The 17,795-nt window shown below is 36.1% G+C and overlaps 2 protein-coding genes across 2 annotated transcripts in view; one reads left to right on the forward strand and one right to left on the reverse strand.

The window, feature by feature from the left end:
* Znf804b (zinc finger protein 804B) overlaps positions 1 to 17,795 on the reverse strand; it is a 464,439-nt gene that overhangs the window by 38,917 nt on the left and 407,727 nt on the right. The gene's annotated exons all lie outside the window — the stretch shown is intronic.
* LOC119804028 (proline-rich protein 23A3-like) lies at positions 12,109 to 12,888 on the forward strand. The gene is given in 3 exon segments (XM_042054292.1): positions 12,109 to 12,371; positions 12,373 to 12,639; positions 12,681 to 12,888. Coding segments are annotated over 3 exon segments (738 nt in total).

Raw genomic sequence — 17,795 nt, forward strand, 5'->3', positions numbered from 1 at the left:
CCAAAACCTCATGGTGATACACAGATTGATATAAATGCGTTAAACTAATATGTAAGAGTTAGCCAATAAGAAGTTAAAGCTAATGGCCAAGCAGTGTTTCAATCAATACAGTTTCTGTGTGGTTATTATGGGTGTAAACTAGCCAGGCAGCCGGGACAAACAAGCAGCCCACTCCTTTACAACAAAGTGGTTTATGAATTCAATCAGATTTGCTATGTGCCACGATTCCAATAACACATCTTTAAAAAAAATTGAAGTCTCCTCATCATTTTTTTCTGGTTTTGTTGCTTCAAAGAAGATAGAGATACACAAAAGAATTCAAACCTGATTCTTACAGTGACTGGCCAGATCCAAATTCAAATAACTTTTGAAAAAATAAAGATATTCCATTTATATAATAACTGTTTAACCAATAAAAATTTAAGGTAAACTATAATTCATAATAAAACAAATATAAGGATGGCAAGACTTGGATGGAATTGAAGGAGTTATTGGTGAGGTCAGGGTTGTAATTTCTGGCCTTGGCAGGATTTTCCCTGACTTTTATTCCTTTTGTTTTTATGGAGTATTGGATATGCTTTCATATTCAAGTCTCAAACAATAACCCAAAGAAAATACTGGATGAGATGAGATGCTCAGTTAATGTGATTATGTGGTGAAATGAAATTTATAATTCAAGTAAAAATCATCTTCTTTGACATCTGAATTGTTTGCTGATTGGAGACAAATTAATCCTGGAGATGGATCTATTTGGATAAGCCAGCTTTCAGTTGCTGTTTAATTGTACTCATTATTTATCTCATATTTTGTTTAGCTTGTATTTGAGCATAATCCCTATGGGCTATTAACTATATGATTCAAAAGCAAGACAAGTAATTATTAAGCCTATTAGATGTGGTCATTTTGAAGGTCATAGACTTCAATTGTTCTAAACAAAGCCATGTAACCTTTACTAACCTTTACTTCATTCATATTAGAATGAAAATGAACATTATAAAATAAATTTTACTTAGGTTTAGATATATGAAAAACAAAAGTGAAAAATAAATAAACTCCATTCAAAGCTTCACATTAATATATGGGAATCAAAATATCACCCTTTAAAAATAGACATATCAAATATATAAGAATGAAAGTAGTTGAACAAAATTACATAATAATAGCTGAAGCTTCATAAGTAAATTCTATTTACTTCAGGTTCTTATTATTCATATTTACTGTATTTATTGTAAGAAATAATTAGAAGCCATCACACTGCAGGACAGTGGTTAAGCAAACCATTAATACATGCTATTACTAAGGTGCATGCTTCCAAAAATAACTTTGCTGAGGAATTATCTTGGAAATAATGTTGGGGTTGATGTAACATTTACTTAAAACTGTATGCCAACCTTTTCCTTCCTTTTTAACATCATTATTTTCAGGTATTGAATAAAAGTTCTTTGTCCAGATAAATATGTGACCTTAATTTTGCTCTGTCAACAGAAAATCTTTACAGACTGTTTTCGTATTCCAGTCAAATCACTTGGGTGACTTTCTGCTATTTTCAAAGTATCCCAATAATACTAAATTGAATTTCTAATTCCAGAGATCCAACATCTATGGATTCAACCAAATAGAAGATAAAAAATTACTTTGAAAAAAAGTTGCATCTATACTGGACATGAACAGAAAGCTTTGCTCATTCTTTCATAAGAAATATAGTTACAAGAATTTACAGAATATTTATACATTATATTAGGTAATTATTTCAAGGAATACAGAGTTGATCTAAAGTATATAGGAAGAATTATGCCAATTACATTCAAATACCATTTTATTTTTATAAAGGACTTAAGAATCATTAGAATTTGGATCTCATTGATCCTAAGGGAGGTCTATAATGATGATTTAACACAAAAGCAAAGGCATAAAGAACAAATGTCACCTCATCAAAGCACTACATGCAAGTCACAGTTAAAATTACAAGTGTGAACTAATGTGTAGCTGAGTGGTTGAGTGTTTGTCTAGCATCTCCAAGACTGGTTTCAATCATCAGCTCTACAAACAAAATGCATGGGTGCTTCACCCAAACTACTTTCTTTAACTTTACACTTAATTATAAAATAAATTTTGTTTTCATTATTTTTATTGCACAGATGATATACAGACAGTAAAAGATGTCTTGCCTCAGTATCTAGTCCAGTTTGGAGTGTGGCTCTAACCAGGAATAGTGGACTATCTTTCCTCTGTCTTGCATATTGACATAGGTAAAATCTTTCTTATGTAAAAATAGTTTATACTTTCTTCAATTTCTAATTCTTTACCCCCTTATTTATTCTTTATCCTGGTGCATTTGCTTAAGTAAAATGAATTAAAATTTCCTCAAACCTCATAAAGAACAGCTTGTAGCCACATTCCATTTCTTTAGATAAAGAAATTGAAACTGAGAGATGTTGAGTAACTTGTTCAGAATTACACAACTGGTTTCTGGATTTATATAATTTTTTGAAATCCTTCCCTTCAGACTCTCAAATCCAGGCTTATAACCTCTGTTCTCTCCTCTTTGTTTTATTCTTTGAGGACTTTAGCACACCTGCCTTTTCCAACTCTTTGGAACTATTGTATTGTTATCCTCACAGGACCAGAACCTTTCAATTATATTTAAAATAGTTATTTTGCAATCCATATACACTGTAGTTTTTAAAAACATGAAAGCTTTGAAGAATGCGTTTGGGATTCAGGATTGGAAATCTAGTGTGTCTCTATGGTAGAACATAAAAGCACCTGCTTTCCCTTCATTAACAAGTGGAACCTCAGAGGCACATCCAACTGCAAAGAAGATATTTTTCCTAGGAGATGACCCTGATCCAGAAGTGTTTCAGTTTTCCTTAAAGGCACCAGGCACACTATAAGAAAAGCCCATTATTCTATATTTACTTCAGTCTTATTTAGTAATTTTCCCTTTTTAAGATTTGTCACAAGCCAGGATCTTAGAAACAATCCCAGGACTCTTCTTTTGAAATAGAATAAAGTTTTTTTAAAAAATAATTTAAATCCTTCCCTTTTTTGAGACAAGATCTCAGTATTTTCCGGGAACTTCCTATGTAGACCAGACTGGCTTTAAACTCAAGCATGTCTACCTACCTCTACCTCCCAAGTCATGGGCTAAAGGGTCTGCCACCACTTTTATCATTTCAAATCAGGTTTGAATCACTCTGAATCAGGACTGGGATAGTATTGTTAAATTTAAACCTATTATCTGCAAGCATATAGACTCCAGTAATTTCTTCCGTAAATGTTACTTTGCGTGAGTCACTGAGCCAAGAGTTAGGCATGAGAGAGGAAAAGATGTTCACAGAGCTAAGAGTGTTGCAGGGAAGAACAGAGCCACACCATTTCCAGTAATGACAGTTTATTTGTGAGTAACAAAAGCCTACTGAATCATGGGGTAATTTCCCAGAAGGCTACAATATACCTCAGCGAAAAACCCAGCAGGAAATATAGCCAGAAACCAAATGTATTAATGTCAAGAACAAAAAGGCTATGCACTGATATTATATTATCTTCAATAAGAGACAGCATGATCTCCTGTCTTCCTCTCTACGTAGAATTAACACTTCTTATAACACTGCATCATTCTTCTCCTGACTTTGGAACATATCAGACTTTAACACAGCTTTTCCAAGTTCTGGTTACATCTTTCCCAGAGAATAAGATCCTTTTACTCTGCTTCCAAGTCATGAAAGGAAAGAATGTACCTCATTACAGCAGTAAGTCCATCCAAGACACAACTATTCTATGAGACTTGGTAAGAACACTGGCTCAACTCTCCTTTAGCAGGCATCACGTGTAGAGCAACGTGAAAAGTTGTCTGTCATAGCTGATTCTATAGTAACCAAACCCTGGGATGGAGAATAGGTTTCATCAAGATATTATAAGCTATGAGTAATCTTTTTGCAAAAAAGAATGCTAATGACTGCAACAATGTAGACAAACTGATAGGACTATTATCATATATGATATTATCTTGGTATGTATACCTACTAAAATATAATAAATGTCTTATTCCCATAATAATAATATGATTATATAACATGGTATTCATTTTGATATGTCAAAATGATGTCAATACCAATTTTTTTAGCCAGTGCTTAATTTATGCTAGATATAGTTATGAGAGTTTTTTTTTTACAGCACTGTAAGATAGATACCATTGATTTCTCCATCCTCCATACAAAAAAAATGACCAATAGAGAGTTTCCAGGGTCATATATCTAGCAAAAGGCCACATGTAGGGTCCCTTTTTTTTTCCTGAAAAGTTATCTTAAAGAGCACACATTATTTTCTGCCCGAATGAAAGAATGCTGTTGTATAAGATAGGTATTAGTGTGTGGTTTGGGAGACTGAATAGATGATTAACTTCAGTTAAGGAGTGCTTAAAGAAAACAGATTAGCAAATTTTTAATTTTTTATTTTTGTTTAGCCATGTTTTTATAGAGACAACACATCGAAATCTGACGAGTAGATTGAATTCTGAGTCTGGTGAGGCATAGAAACTCCACTGGGAGAAGACATGGAGAGATTCTTAGGGGAGCTTATGAGGGAAGGGCGTAGGGTTCTCATGGTGGAGTGGGGAAGAGAGTCAACAAATCTGACAAGAAAATGCCTGCATTGTTCTGTCAAAACCTTCTATGGCTTCTTGCTTGTCTGTCTGAGGTAGTTCTGCTCTCCCCAACTCCTGCCCAGTGCTCATCAGGCAGACAGACAAAATCCTTTAAGTATTTTTTAGCAAAAGCGTTTTTCACAATAAAAACCTCTCATGACTTATAAGTAACTGCAGGTTAAAGACCTTGATCTACACATTCCCTGCCTTCCAGCTTCATCTGCTGTAACTCTCCCACTCTTCCTCGTCGGTAAGAAGAGTAAGAATGTTTCACCTGTCAGTGAGTGAAATCGTGTATCCATGGGATGGCTGAACTCTAAGTGAGATGAAAAATTGTTAAAATAAGTGAGCAATAACTTTAAAGTATTTCTTTTCCCTATTTATCGATCTTTGTTTTGGTCAATCTTTTATCACCATTTCTGAAAGATAAACATCAGAATTGCAAAAATGGGACTTACAGAAAAATATGTTTCTGAAATTCTGTAAATGAATGTAAGGAAATAGGTCCCAATGCCTTATCTACAAAACCAAATTGGTTCTTATCCTAGAATATAATCTGTATATGTGCTACATTTTCTCCTTCAGTGCTCCCACCCTATCTCAAAACTTCACCGTTCCTTTCCTACTCTCCTACCTGAGAAACTGAAGGCTCTTCCAGCTGTTATTTCCCTCTTCCAGACTTTCCCAGCGCCACAGCAACACTCATTCAAAACATTTCGTTTACGTCATTTTCACAATTACATCATTGCTATGATTTAAAGTGATTGCAGGATAAAATACTCAGACCCTATGGCTTCATTGACTGTCATTATCCTTACTCTGCTCTGACTAATAAAATACTCTCCAGTTGTAACAGGTGTAGTATGGAAGTTTTTGCTGAACATTTCAGACCAAGGAAAGAACGTGCATGGAGACATACAGATTGAGAGCAGCGAAATTATACAGCTGGAATGTAGTAATGCAGTTGCAAGTGGAGAAGGGAGAAAGAATGGTCAAAGGGAGAGATGAATTAGAGGATGCAAATTGGATTATAATGCATATTTTAGCCATTAATGAAAAGGACTGGGAACATGGGAATATTGGTGTTAAGTTAGCAAGTATATTATGAACTATCCAGTGCTTGAGAAGGAGACAAGAGAACATTTTAATCAGAGGAAGGAATGACCATCATTGCTCTTAAAAAACAGTGAATTTTATTTATCTGGATCAAGAAACCAAGCCTAGAGACTGATGCTCAGCCAGTAGGAGCTGATGGAGCTCAGAGGGGAAAGCAGTGTGGGCTTGTAAGGCCATTTAAGGGAATTATTTGGGGATAAATGGTCTCTTAGGGGTCTGTTTTAGTCACGAAACTTTTAGTACTAAGATAAATCATAATTTTTGGTAAGATTATTTTGTTTGGACCCTTCTTATAATGAGGTACTACCATACATATGAGATATTAAAATAGATAAATATATTTTATTTTTCAAGATGCAAAGGGGACAAAGTGTTTAATCTCTACTTGTGAGAAATATAATAAGCGATTACTTCAGAGTTTGGGATTTGGAGTCAAATCAGAGGTGTTCAATACACAGTGAAAATAGCATATTCCCCAAATAAGCCTGTTTCCAGGAAGCATTCTGAATGGAGCAGCTAGGTTTGGATTTATTGTCTTTCTGGAGAATTTCCTCTGCAGCTGACTTTGAAGGTTTAAGAATGTGATATCTCACTTCTAAAAATGCTCTCAGTTGGCAACACAAATACAACTTAAATAAAATTAAGAAATAAGATTCTTAGAATAATGAGAGTTTTTCCACCATAGAAATACTAATTTCAAGAGTAAACCAAGTAAATGTTTTTATAAAAAATAATGATTTTCTTTGAAATTGTGACCTCACTAAATGAATCACATATTTTGCCAAAGCAACATGTTCTAGATAATTGGTTCTGGACTGTCACACCTGGAAATAGAAGATAATAGAATTTGTTGGTCAAATCATGCCTTTTCCCTGAATATTCATTTAGATGAGACGGTGATTATAAATAGAATTAAAAAAATGTTGCTACTAAAGTCTTAGAATTACTTTTAAATTCTAATGAACTATGTTACAAACTGTGGTAGACTGTATGCTTCCTCAGCTAAGTGTTAAGAAGATGGCCTGGGTATTTATTTGGTATTTGATGAGTCCAATTAGAATTGAGTGTTTATCAGTGAAAATAGCACCCAAAAAGTAAGTCACATCCACATTTCCTTAAGTAATAGTAGTCTTGACATCTTCACCATTCACAAGTAATATTTCCAAACCTATTCAATTTTCTTGTTCTAGACATGACAGTTCTAACACAAGACTGAAGAAAAGGGCATAGAGATCAACTACTTTGGAGACAATTTGACAATTTTCTGAAAAATGACCATATATTTAATGTATGAAAGAGCTAAATCACATTCCTATTGTGTGTGTGTGTGTGTGTTTGTGTGTGTGTGTGTGTTTACTTGTTCTTTAATAAGAAGGAGGGGAAAAGGAGAGAGGATGTGGTGCTGGGAGGTTAAAGAGGTGAGGAATCTGGGAGGAGCTAGTGGAAGGGAAAAACATTAAAATTTAAAAGATATAAAAATATACTTATTGAAAATGTTATAAAACATGTTAAAACAACTTTGACATATAACTTAAGCAGCTCAATGGAAGGATAAATATATGCATTTTTCTATATAGAAATAATCAATTACGGACACTGATACATACAAAACCATGGTACATCAAAAAGTTATTAGGGTAAGTAAAAGGAGAAAAACACAAAATAGTACACACCACAGTGTTCCACATGTAATGCGGAGTGAGACAGCTTGTTCCTTGAGAGTGATGTCAAGGACAGACATTTATTGGCCAATTTGCTACATATTATATTTCATGCAAATTTTACCTAACAAGAAAACCTATAAACATGTGAAACATTAGATAGCAATATTTTAAGATCAGAAGATATGGAAATACATAAGATACAGGATTTTGTTTTGGATTCTAAATCCTGAGAACAGGGTATAGAAGGAAATGCTATTATAATATCTGAAATTTAAATCTTGGAATGACAATAATATAATCACTGTCTAAAAATTTCACTGGGCATAACTGATTATAAGCATTTCTCATATGTTAAAAGAACAGGAATACTTGTCTCTGGTAATAACTTTCAGTGCCTAAAGAGAAAATCATTTCATAAACATGAAGAGAGATATGCACTTCCTAGTTTCTGCTCCAGGACAGCAGGTGTCTGATTAAATGAGCTTGGTAGAAAACCATTACAAATGAGTTAGAGAGGAAAAGTAAAACATACATGTAGCACATTCTATTTGATAATATGACCTAGTAGGCAGAATACATGCATATACTAATTAAGATAGTATTAAACAATTAAGATTTTATGAAAATATTAACAAGTAAAGAGCTATCTTGAAACTATATTGCTTGCTTCATAGCCTGATCCTTTGTGCATACTTGTTCCTTAATATAGAACAATCAAAGATATAAATAGTCATATTTGACGTGGCTGAGTTGCTAACGAACACTTAATAACCCAATAGTACACAAATAAAGAAATTCATATTATTTTAATTTAAATCATTGGGCTTGAGGATGTAGGCCTTCAACTATAAAGGAGAAAGGGGAGAAATTACATAATATTGAGGCTGGCTAATTGTTTTATAGCTTGGCTGATTTGGGATTTGATTTCATAGATATTTGACTGATGAGAAGTCCTGGGAATGCTGAGGCAGAACATCATGGCTGTGAGCATGGTGATGGAAAAATGGCTCAACTTGTGACAGGAAGGTCTGAGAGTTCTGAAGACGTGGTTCTTCTAGTTAAGATGGCTTCTTACAATTCCAACATCCAAACTAGCAGTGTCGAAATGGAATAAAACCTTCCAATACACAAGTCAGTTTATATTTTCCAAATTAAAAAAAAACACAGTATTAACCTCTGGACCCCAAAGGCTCATTGTCCACTCGTTATAGAAGGGGCATTTAGTATATCTAGTGTCTTTGGAGTCTAAATATTTCTAATATTGCTCAAATGCAGATTTTCTCTTATGCACTAGCCAAATTATTAGCAAGAGTTCCTTTAAAATTAAATTTGCATTTACATATTTACAATGTCAAATGCAGAGACTAAATATTTCCATTCTTAAGGATTGTTAAAACAATATAACAAGGAGAAGTTGGGCGTGATGGCACACAATTTTTATTCCGCCACTAAGGAGGCAGAGGTAGGTGGTTCTCTGTGAATTCTAGGTTAGCCTGGTGTACTCAATGAATTTCAGGATAGTCTAAGATATGTAGGCAGTCTCTCTCTCTCTCTCTCTCTCTCTCTCTCTCTCTCTCTCTCTCATACACATGTATGTAAATTTTATTCTTGATTTGGTATCTCTCACACACAAACATATGCATTCTAAGATCAATAGAGAACAAAAAATACAATCTCTCTTTAACTTTCTTCTTGCTTTTGTATATTAAGGACAGATTATACAAAAGAAAGAATAAAACGCAACAGGAAACATATTTTGAATATCTTTCTCACTATTTCTAGCATCTGAGGCATGTAGTGGCATGCATGTACTCCCAAAAGATTGACAGTCTAATCCTTGCAGCCTTTCTAGCTTCAGCCTCTATAGCTCCTCGCGTCAGTTAGCCCCTTTCTTATGGCTTCTCTGGTTCAGTGTTCCCCGTTGTTGAGATCTATAACTTCCTTGGGTCTTCACTGCAGCTTGCACAGATTTCTTTCTTGATTTCCACTGGCTACATGTAGGGACTCTGACTGGCACAAATTGTCTGGACTCCCACCCTTCTTTTGAAACATGAATAGAGGTTTTCATGATGCTGCAGTGTTATGTCTCTTATTGCTAACAAATAGCATGTGGGTGGTCACAAGGTCACCGTAGTTTGAGAGGTAACTGGACACGCTCAAACTTTGGTTATGGTGGTCTCTGAGTATGTAAGTGACTGAACCTAGGGGAAAAGAGCCACTAGTGACATTAAGTTGTCAGGCACCCAAGTTCCCTTCTGAAATCGGTTGTTTTAAAATAAGTTACACCTTTCCGTGTTTGAGGTAAGTTCTTGCTATTCTTCAGATGCTCTTTAAACAGCTGTCTTACTACATTGCTATAAAATGCTTGGCTTATTTTTAATATCGTACTTCATTAATTCTTGGAGAATTTCATGCAATGTGTGAGCATCTATTCATCCCATGTTTCTTCTAACTCTTCCAAACTTTATATTCTTTTTTCAAAAAATAAATACCAACTTCAATTTGTGCTGTACTTAAAGTGTGGGGCAATCCAATAGAGCTTCATTGGCCTCCAGAGGCCACACCATTAAAGAAAACTAGCTCTCTCTCCTCTTAAATTTCCTTCTTTTTCCCCAAATAGGATTACTAGTAGAGGATAGTACTTTCAACACATGTGTTTGAGGAAATGGTGTAAGTAATGACTTCCTCCAAGGTAAATGAAATCACTTGCAATCCTTGTTCTATAAGTAGTAACTCATATTCTCCAGTAGATATCCCGTAGCGAGGCTCCTTGTCTCTCTCTGCTCTTGACAAATGAGACACTCAGGAGTCTTATGATTACTTGTATGAGGAACAAATTTTCATCGAATTGATAATTTCCATTCTACCCAATATGTTCACTTGCTATTAAAACTGTTATATAAATGTAGGAGAGATTAAGGGGAGAAAATTGCTGATCATCTACTTGTTTGTTGACAGCTTATTCTCAGAATAGCCTTAAATAAGTGTTGCTTGTCTTAGTGGTGGGTCTTCACTTCAGGTCAAGTTAACAAGGTAAACACTCTCACACACTCGAATTCTTTGTTAGCACATTAGTTGTACCTTTGGGAATGTCCTCTTGTCCTTCCATATTCAGATACATAGCATGAAAGTAAAATGTCAATTAAATTTGGCAGTGATAAATGTTTAAAACAATTTATATTTCTGAGGGCCTATTCAAACAAATTTAGCATTTTCACATATATCCAAAAGATATAAAATTTACATCAAAACATCTCAAGAAGAGAAATACTTCATTAATTTAGAATATGCTGCTTAAATTGATCAATGTATTGAAGTGCTAAAGGCTCATGGTTTGCAATGCTAAGATCACACTAAATACAAATACAAGCTAAAGTTTAAAAATTATGCATTTTCTAATATGCTATAATAATGATTAAGAAATAGTTAAAGAGATTCTATGATCATCAAATCTTCCCTGAAAGAAGTTAAAGCTCAATTATAATTATTGAATTAAGTATTTATAACTTTGTTTTGATCTTCTTAAGCATACTTAGTTCATTTTAAAGGCTCCTAAATTATTCACTATTTTTAAACTCGGAATTTTGACTTTGCCAAGATCTAAATTTTTGTTTTAAAAGTTGAAAATAAAATTTGCATTTATTTTCAGTAAATCTTTCTAGAAAACACCATCTATCTTTGGACAATTTGTATTCTAGATTAATACAACACTCAACCAACAATTATTATATGTGTATAGCTCCAAAGCATGTATTAGGTTAAAATGTTGTCCAGATAACAGTATTAAGTATTTCTTACCAATCAAAAAGGACTCTATAAAATATGCTAAATTTTCTGGTTGCTAAGTTTTTTAAAATTTTCTGCACTTTTTAATTGCTATCTTCAGGTTAGTTACTTTCTTACAGAAAGAAGTAAAACAACAGCATAATAAGAAAAATCTATACTATAACAAATGATTAACTATAAAATAAAGAAAGGACTGGAGGAGGAGGGAGAGGGGAAGGGGATGAGAGCGATCGGGAGGGAAGTAGGAGGAGGGGGATGAAGTGGAAATTTTGAATGGTTTTATTTATAAAGTAATAAAAAAAGATAGCAACTTTAATCACAGACCATGTTAGCTTTACGCTCCCTTTCACCATCTGCGGAGGAAGACTGATGGTCACTTAAAAATCACACAGTGGCTCAAGGATGCACACAAAACTCCCGACACTATAGGTCAAGAGTGCAATAGGGTACTTCTATTTTGAAGGCTGAAATCCAGACTTACACTGCAGAGTCCTTCTATAACATTCCACTCTCGAGATTTGAGCAATGATGGTTTACTGCTATAATCTGACTACAGCATACAAGGCCCACAATCAAAAGCAGGGGCCCAGGCCTACAAACCAAATGGCTGCTTATGGAGTGCCAAGAATGGAATACCACACACTGACCTACAAACTACGGCCATAGCTATTGGTCAGATAGTCACTGCTGGGCAGAGCCAGGAAGGGGCGGAACCTATCATGACATTTTCCTATTGGACCTGTTTTCCCGCGCCTCCCTTGAAATAGAATTGATGCCTAGGGTATATCCCGCGGGATGTGAGGAAAGCTCAACGCTCCACAGCCAGAAGAGCAGCCGACCCATCGCACCTGTTTGAGCTGCAATCCACGCCTCTGCAATCCCAAAATCATCACCAACATGCTGGGAGTACGACCCTGCAGCCCAGGTGCAGACCCCGAACCCTGCTGGGCACCGCAGGCACAAGGACCCAGCCCTGCCAAGCGAAGCTGCCTCCAGGAGCCCCACACACCACCCGACCTGGAAGAGCCCTCTGGGTCCACCAGTGATGCATCCATCTCCATGGTGTTTCTGGCTGTAGGCTGCGCCATGCAACTGCATCTGTACGGCATCGACCTGCTGCTGGAGCCAGATCCCACCTTAGTTCTGGAAGTGTCGCTCCCTGAACACATTCATCCTGGTCCCCTAGGGCCTCCAGGCTTCCGACCACTTTGGACAGCCTGGGTTCTTGTCCTCCAGCCCGCAGGGCAGCTGTCCTGGAAATGCCAGAGGACCATCTCCTCTCCTAGTCATCCAGCAGGGATCCTTCTGTGAGTACATTCTAGAAAGTTCCTACCAAGAGGATGCCTGTGATGAGGATGCGGACTCTGGCTTCCTGTCACTCTGGATGGATCCTCCAGCTGGTCAGGCAAGTGAGCACTTTTCCTCCATTATCAGGATGTCCAGTCTCAGGGCCACATAGCAGAACCATATCCTTCGGTGCCTTCCCCTAATGCAGAGCCATATTTGCCAAGGTCTATCTGGGACCAGGACAGCTACCTGCTGGGACCCTACCCCAGTTCACCCCTGCAACCACTGCCTCCATCTCCTCCTGCAAGTCCCCAAGAGCAGTTCCCTCCATCTTCTCCGCGGCCCCATGCAAGGCCAGGAGGCAACTGTTCTGCCAATGAACTGCCCTGAAAAACTCCTGATGCTTCTCAAGTGAGAGATTGACTTCCCCACGCCATCCTGCGTGCCTCTGCACAGCATACAAGGTTAATTCCTGTTTTTGAATTGGGCAGCATGCAGAATATGGGATTGTAGGTTGGCTAGAAAGTCTGGAAGGAAGATCATCGCCACCAGATCACGTGCTGGTTGAAACTCACCTGCATTTGCTCTTTGAATTGACTGCTCATACGGTTTTCTTTACAGAAGTGACTCTCGAGAGGTCTCGTCATTGCAGTCCTGGTTATTGCCCTCAACTTACAGCACTTTCCCTCAAAGATTCACCCTATCATTCACCTTTCCCCAACTTAACTTCTTGAATTAATTAGTCATTAGTAGTGAAAAATGTTTGACGTTAGCACTACTCCTCCTACTCTGCCAGCTTTTTTTTTTTTTTTTTTTTTTTTTTTTTTTTTTTTTTTTGCATGGGCCCGTTCTTTACCGAGCTCCTTCCTCATTTGGGAGAAGCTAGCACATGGTTGCGCCTCACAGATGCTATTCTTTATGAAACAAACTTAGCAAGGGAAGTAGTGATCATGATCTTTTTTTTTTTCTTTTTTCTTTTTTTTTGTTTTGATTCGTCTGCCTCTGCCTTCTGAGTAGTGGGATTAAGGCATGTGCCACCACGTGTTATTTTTTTTTTTAATAAGTAGTTAATGTTGTTGGGGCTATTGTTTGTTTTGTGGGTTTACTTTGGATTTTTTTTGATTTGGCTTTACTTTTTCTTTCAACAAGAAATAAGTCTTTTGATATCATTTTTTGTGTTTTTAATATAGTTCACCTGTTCTGGAGGTCATAATTCTAATATTACAATAATTAATTATAAGACTATATTGTTAGAATAATTAGAAGATCCCAAATTTTTGTTGTTTATTGTTACTAGTATGTGGATATGTCTTATGTTGATTTGTTATCCAACAAATTTATGAAGTAATTTTATGTACCTTCTTTTGGATGTTTGATAAAAAACAATATCTCTACTGAGAAAATGGGGGCCTTTGACATATCTAATACATCTTATTTTTCCTTAAAACTTTCTATGGGATATTTAAGTTCATTTGAAGTGTATTTGTTAGGTACATTCCTATCATATAGAGTGCAATTACTTAAATTTTATAATAGAATATTAACTTTTTTGTAGATAGTTGTTAGTCTTTGTCTTGATGAAGATGTTACTTTATAATGTTTCTGATCATTAAAAATAGGTTATTTGTTTTGGTTTTGGTTCAGTACTAAGACTTTGCCAAAATGTTGGATTTAATAATTTAATTAAATTGTATTTTAAAAAAACAAAAAAGAAATTAGAGATGTGAAGTATTAATGGTTTTGGTAGAAAATTTAATAGAAAAATCAGGAAATGTCTCATGCAGAAAATGAAACTGGATCAGGAACTGGAAATGAACAACAATAATGCCAATAAACATTTCTAACAAGAACATTTTTTAAGTCTTAATTCCAGAGTATTTGGATGACTTATGTGGCTATAGAGCAGAGTGAGGCAGAAAACTTCAACCCTACATGAAGAACTATAGGCAAATTAAGAATGCTGCGGAGGCGCCTTTAATCCCAGCACTCGGGAGGCAGAGAACTCTGTGAGTTCGAGGCCAGCCTGGTCTACAAGAGCTAGTTCCAGGACAGGCTCTAAAAACGCTGCAGAAAAACCCTGTCTCGAAAAACCAAAAAACAAACAAACAAACAAACAAACAAAAAAAGAATGCTGCGGAGGGGCATATATATTCTGTGAATTATACAGACTGAACAGGTAATATTTACTATATAAGTCTACATGTACCAGGTGTGGTGATGTACCTCTTTAATCTCAGCACTCGGGAAGCAGAGGTGGCAGAGTTCTGTGAGTTCAAGGTCAGCCTGGTTCAGGTAGTGAGTTTCCGGGTAGCCAGGCCTCTGTAGAGAGACACTGTCTCAAAAAGGTATGCATATATTCTTGCAACAACAATGAATGAAAAGGAGAAGCTATGCAATTTGAATGATAGCAAGAAGCAGGCATATGGGAGTGGTTGGGAGAGCAAAACGAAGGAAAGAATGATGTAATTTTATACAATAATCTTAAAAAATAAATAATTTTTTTTTTTTTTTTTTTTTTTTTGGTTTTTCGAGACAGGGTTTCTCTGTAGCTTTGGAGCCTGTCCTGGAACTAGCTCTTGTAGACCAGGCTGGTCTCGAACTCACAGAGATTCGCCTGCCTCTGCCTCCCTAGTGCTGGGATTAAAGGCGTGCGCCACCACCGCCCGGCTAAAATAAATAATTTTAACAATTAGGAGGGGTAGCTCCTAGTGTGCATTGGTGTCTACTTTAATATGGTAGAGAAGGGCTGGAGGGTCATTTGCTACTGTTCTGATAATAGATTGAAGAGAATGATATACATATTCAGACCAGTAAGGGTGTGTGTGTGTGTGTGCGTGTGTGTGCACACATGTTTGTGTGTGCATGCACATGCACACATGCAGAAGAGTAGGGCCAAAGGATGAATTAGGTGTCATCCGTAGTTGCCCTGAACCTTATTTTTTGAGGCAGGATCTTCTACTAAGCATGATGTTTCTGGAGTCAGCTCAGTCGGCTGGCCAGCAAGCTTCAGGAATTTGCCTGCTTCAACACCACAACAACTAGGTTTCAGATACACACCTATGCACTTGGCTTTAATTGGGAGCCAAGCTTCCATCTGGTTCCTGTGTTTCCATACCCTGACACTTTAGTGGCTGAGCCCGCCCTCCAATTCCTATTTCTTTTAAGCATGACAACATGGATTTTTTTTATTGGATTTGTACTGAAAAAGAAAATAGAGTATAACGTTTATGAACTAAAAAGTTGAACTTCATATTTCATGGGGATAGGAAAACTAGAGCAAAGGCTAGCTTTTGAGTCAGATCAGGAAGCAGGGTTGTACATTATAATGATGCCTATTAGACATCATATCCAGTTGCCTGTCCATTAATTCCCGTTGTCAGAATGGGAGGAGGAATCCTAAACTGACTGAAAGAAACTGAGCACTCGAGATATGTGGAAGGGGATCTGGAGCTGGTGAGTGGCTGTGAAGGGAAGATCTGCAAGTGCGGAGTCGTATAAAAGTCTGACTCGCTCCCCAGGATTTCGTGATTACTGGGGAAAAGGCAAAAGAGGTGAAAGGCAAGCAGGTCTGTTATATGGTGCCTTGAGTTTATGGAAATTCTAAGCACGTTTATTGCCTCACACAATAGAAAACGTGTCATCAGGTCAGAGAAAAAAAGTGGAGTATTGAGACTTTATCAGAGAGAAGTGCATGAATGAGTGTTGCCTCTTACAGTGGGGGATTGGGAAAGGTGGTCTTATATCAGGACCATATTAATGACCTAGTTTAGAATACAGTCTACAGAAATGTTCTTTGCTTGAGATAATGAGAAATATTTTATTGAAATCTTGTAATTTTATTGATGCAGAAAATAACTTCTCCCACTGTGCAAAGTGATTTTTATTATTATTTAGTGAAATGTCAAAATTTCATTTGCGTTATTTTTTTAATGTTTTATGTATTAGAATAGTGATGAGCTAAGAAATATGAACTAAATTGAATTTTAGGGGAAAATTTAATTCTACTACCCTAAAGACTAACAATACAGCTACAAATTAATAAAACATTAAGTATTGAGTCCCTAATCTATGCTAGTTGGAAAGACAATATTAACAAAGAAAAACTCATGAATATGAAACATATCACAAAAATAATAAAGTCTCTTTTTTCTTAACTTTTAGATTTCTAATCATCTTATATTTTGCAATGGAAAAATATCAATTAACATATCGTTTGATAGTGTCTGGCAGTAAATATTTATGAGCTCAAAAATGGATAAAATTCACATAATTTGAATTTGTGCACCTTACATTTTTGTTGAAAATTATTTTTGAAAAGAAACATTGAATAAGCAACTTGATGCCCCCATTTGCTCTTGTCTTTCATCTTTAAGCCTGTCTCTCTCCACAGGAGTCATGACCAAGCATCCCGTGTCCAAAAGAACACAACCCAGCTGCTGTCATTTATCGTTGCATGACACCCATTTGGATGAGCATGCTGTCTAATGTCCCCTCTTTAGGGTGAGTAGCAGGAGATCACTGCTTTTGTCTGTCTTTTGAAGTTGAATTTTTCATTAAGCCTCTGTTCTCAAAAAAATAGTATTTCTAGGTTTGTCCAGGTTTTATGGTGATACTTCAATTAGTATAAATATTGATCTCTTTTACAGTTGCATGAGGAGAGTAGTTTCTAACAGTAAAACACTTTTAGAATCATGTGAATTAACTTTTTAAAAGCAGGCAGCCAGCTACCCAATCATTTGTTCTCCTATGACTTATAAGGGTGTCAGACAGCACTAAGCAGAATGAATGCATTTATCCCTAAGCTGGGAGCACAGAAACAGAACTGAAAGTTGGCCTTTCCACCATTCTAAACACTTGTTTTATTTTCTTGATGAGAGGGGGGTATGTACTATGTATATCATATACATATGTATGTGTGTATGTGTTGTGTTGTGTTTTGTCTAAAAACTATGGGAGAGAAAAGATAGCATTTTAAATTTTTCCAGTTCTCAGAGAGCTGCTGTGCTACAAATAATACTCAAATCATTTAAGAGATGTGACAGGCACATAAAGAGATAGTTACAAACTCAGAAATTACTTTGAGGAACTCATTGAAGGTATTGATTTTTCCGAGCAGTTATCTGGTGTTTTGCATATACCTTCAGTCTTGGTGACCTTTGTAATTATTAAAGCATCATTGAATGCCTTAGATATTCTTATTGTGTTTGTGGAATAAGTTCATTACATTGGTTTAAGGAAGATGTAAGTTTTAACTAATTAATTGTAATGGGGTTTTTATGAAACCTCCATTTTACTCA

The sequence above is a fragment of the Arvicola amphibius genome, chromosome 18, assembly GCF_903992535.2.
Source record: "Arvicola amphibius chromosome 18, mArvAmp1.2, whole genome shotgun sequence".
NCBI lineage: Eukaryota > Metazoa > Chordata > Mammalia > Rodentia > Cricetidae > Arvicola > Arvicola amphibius.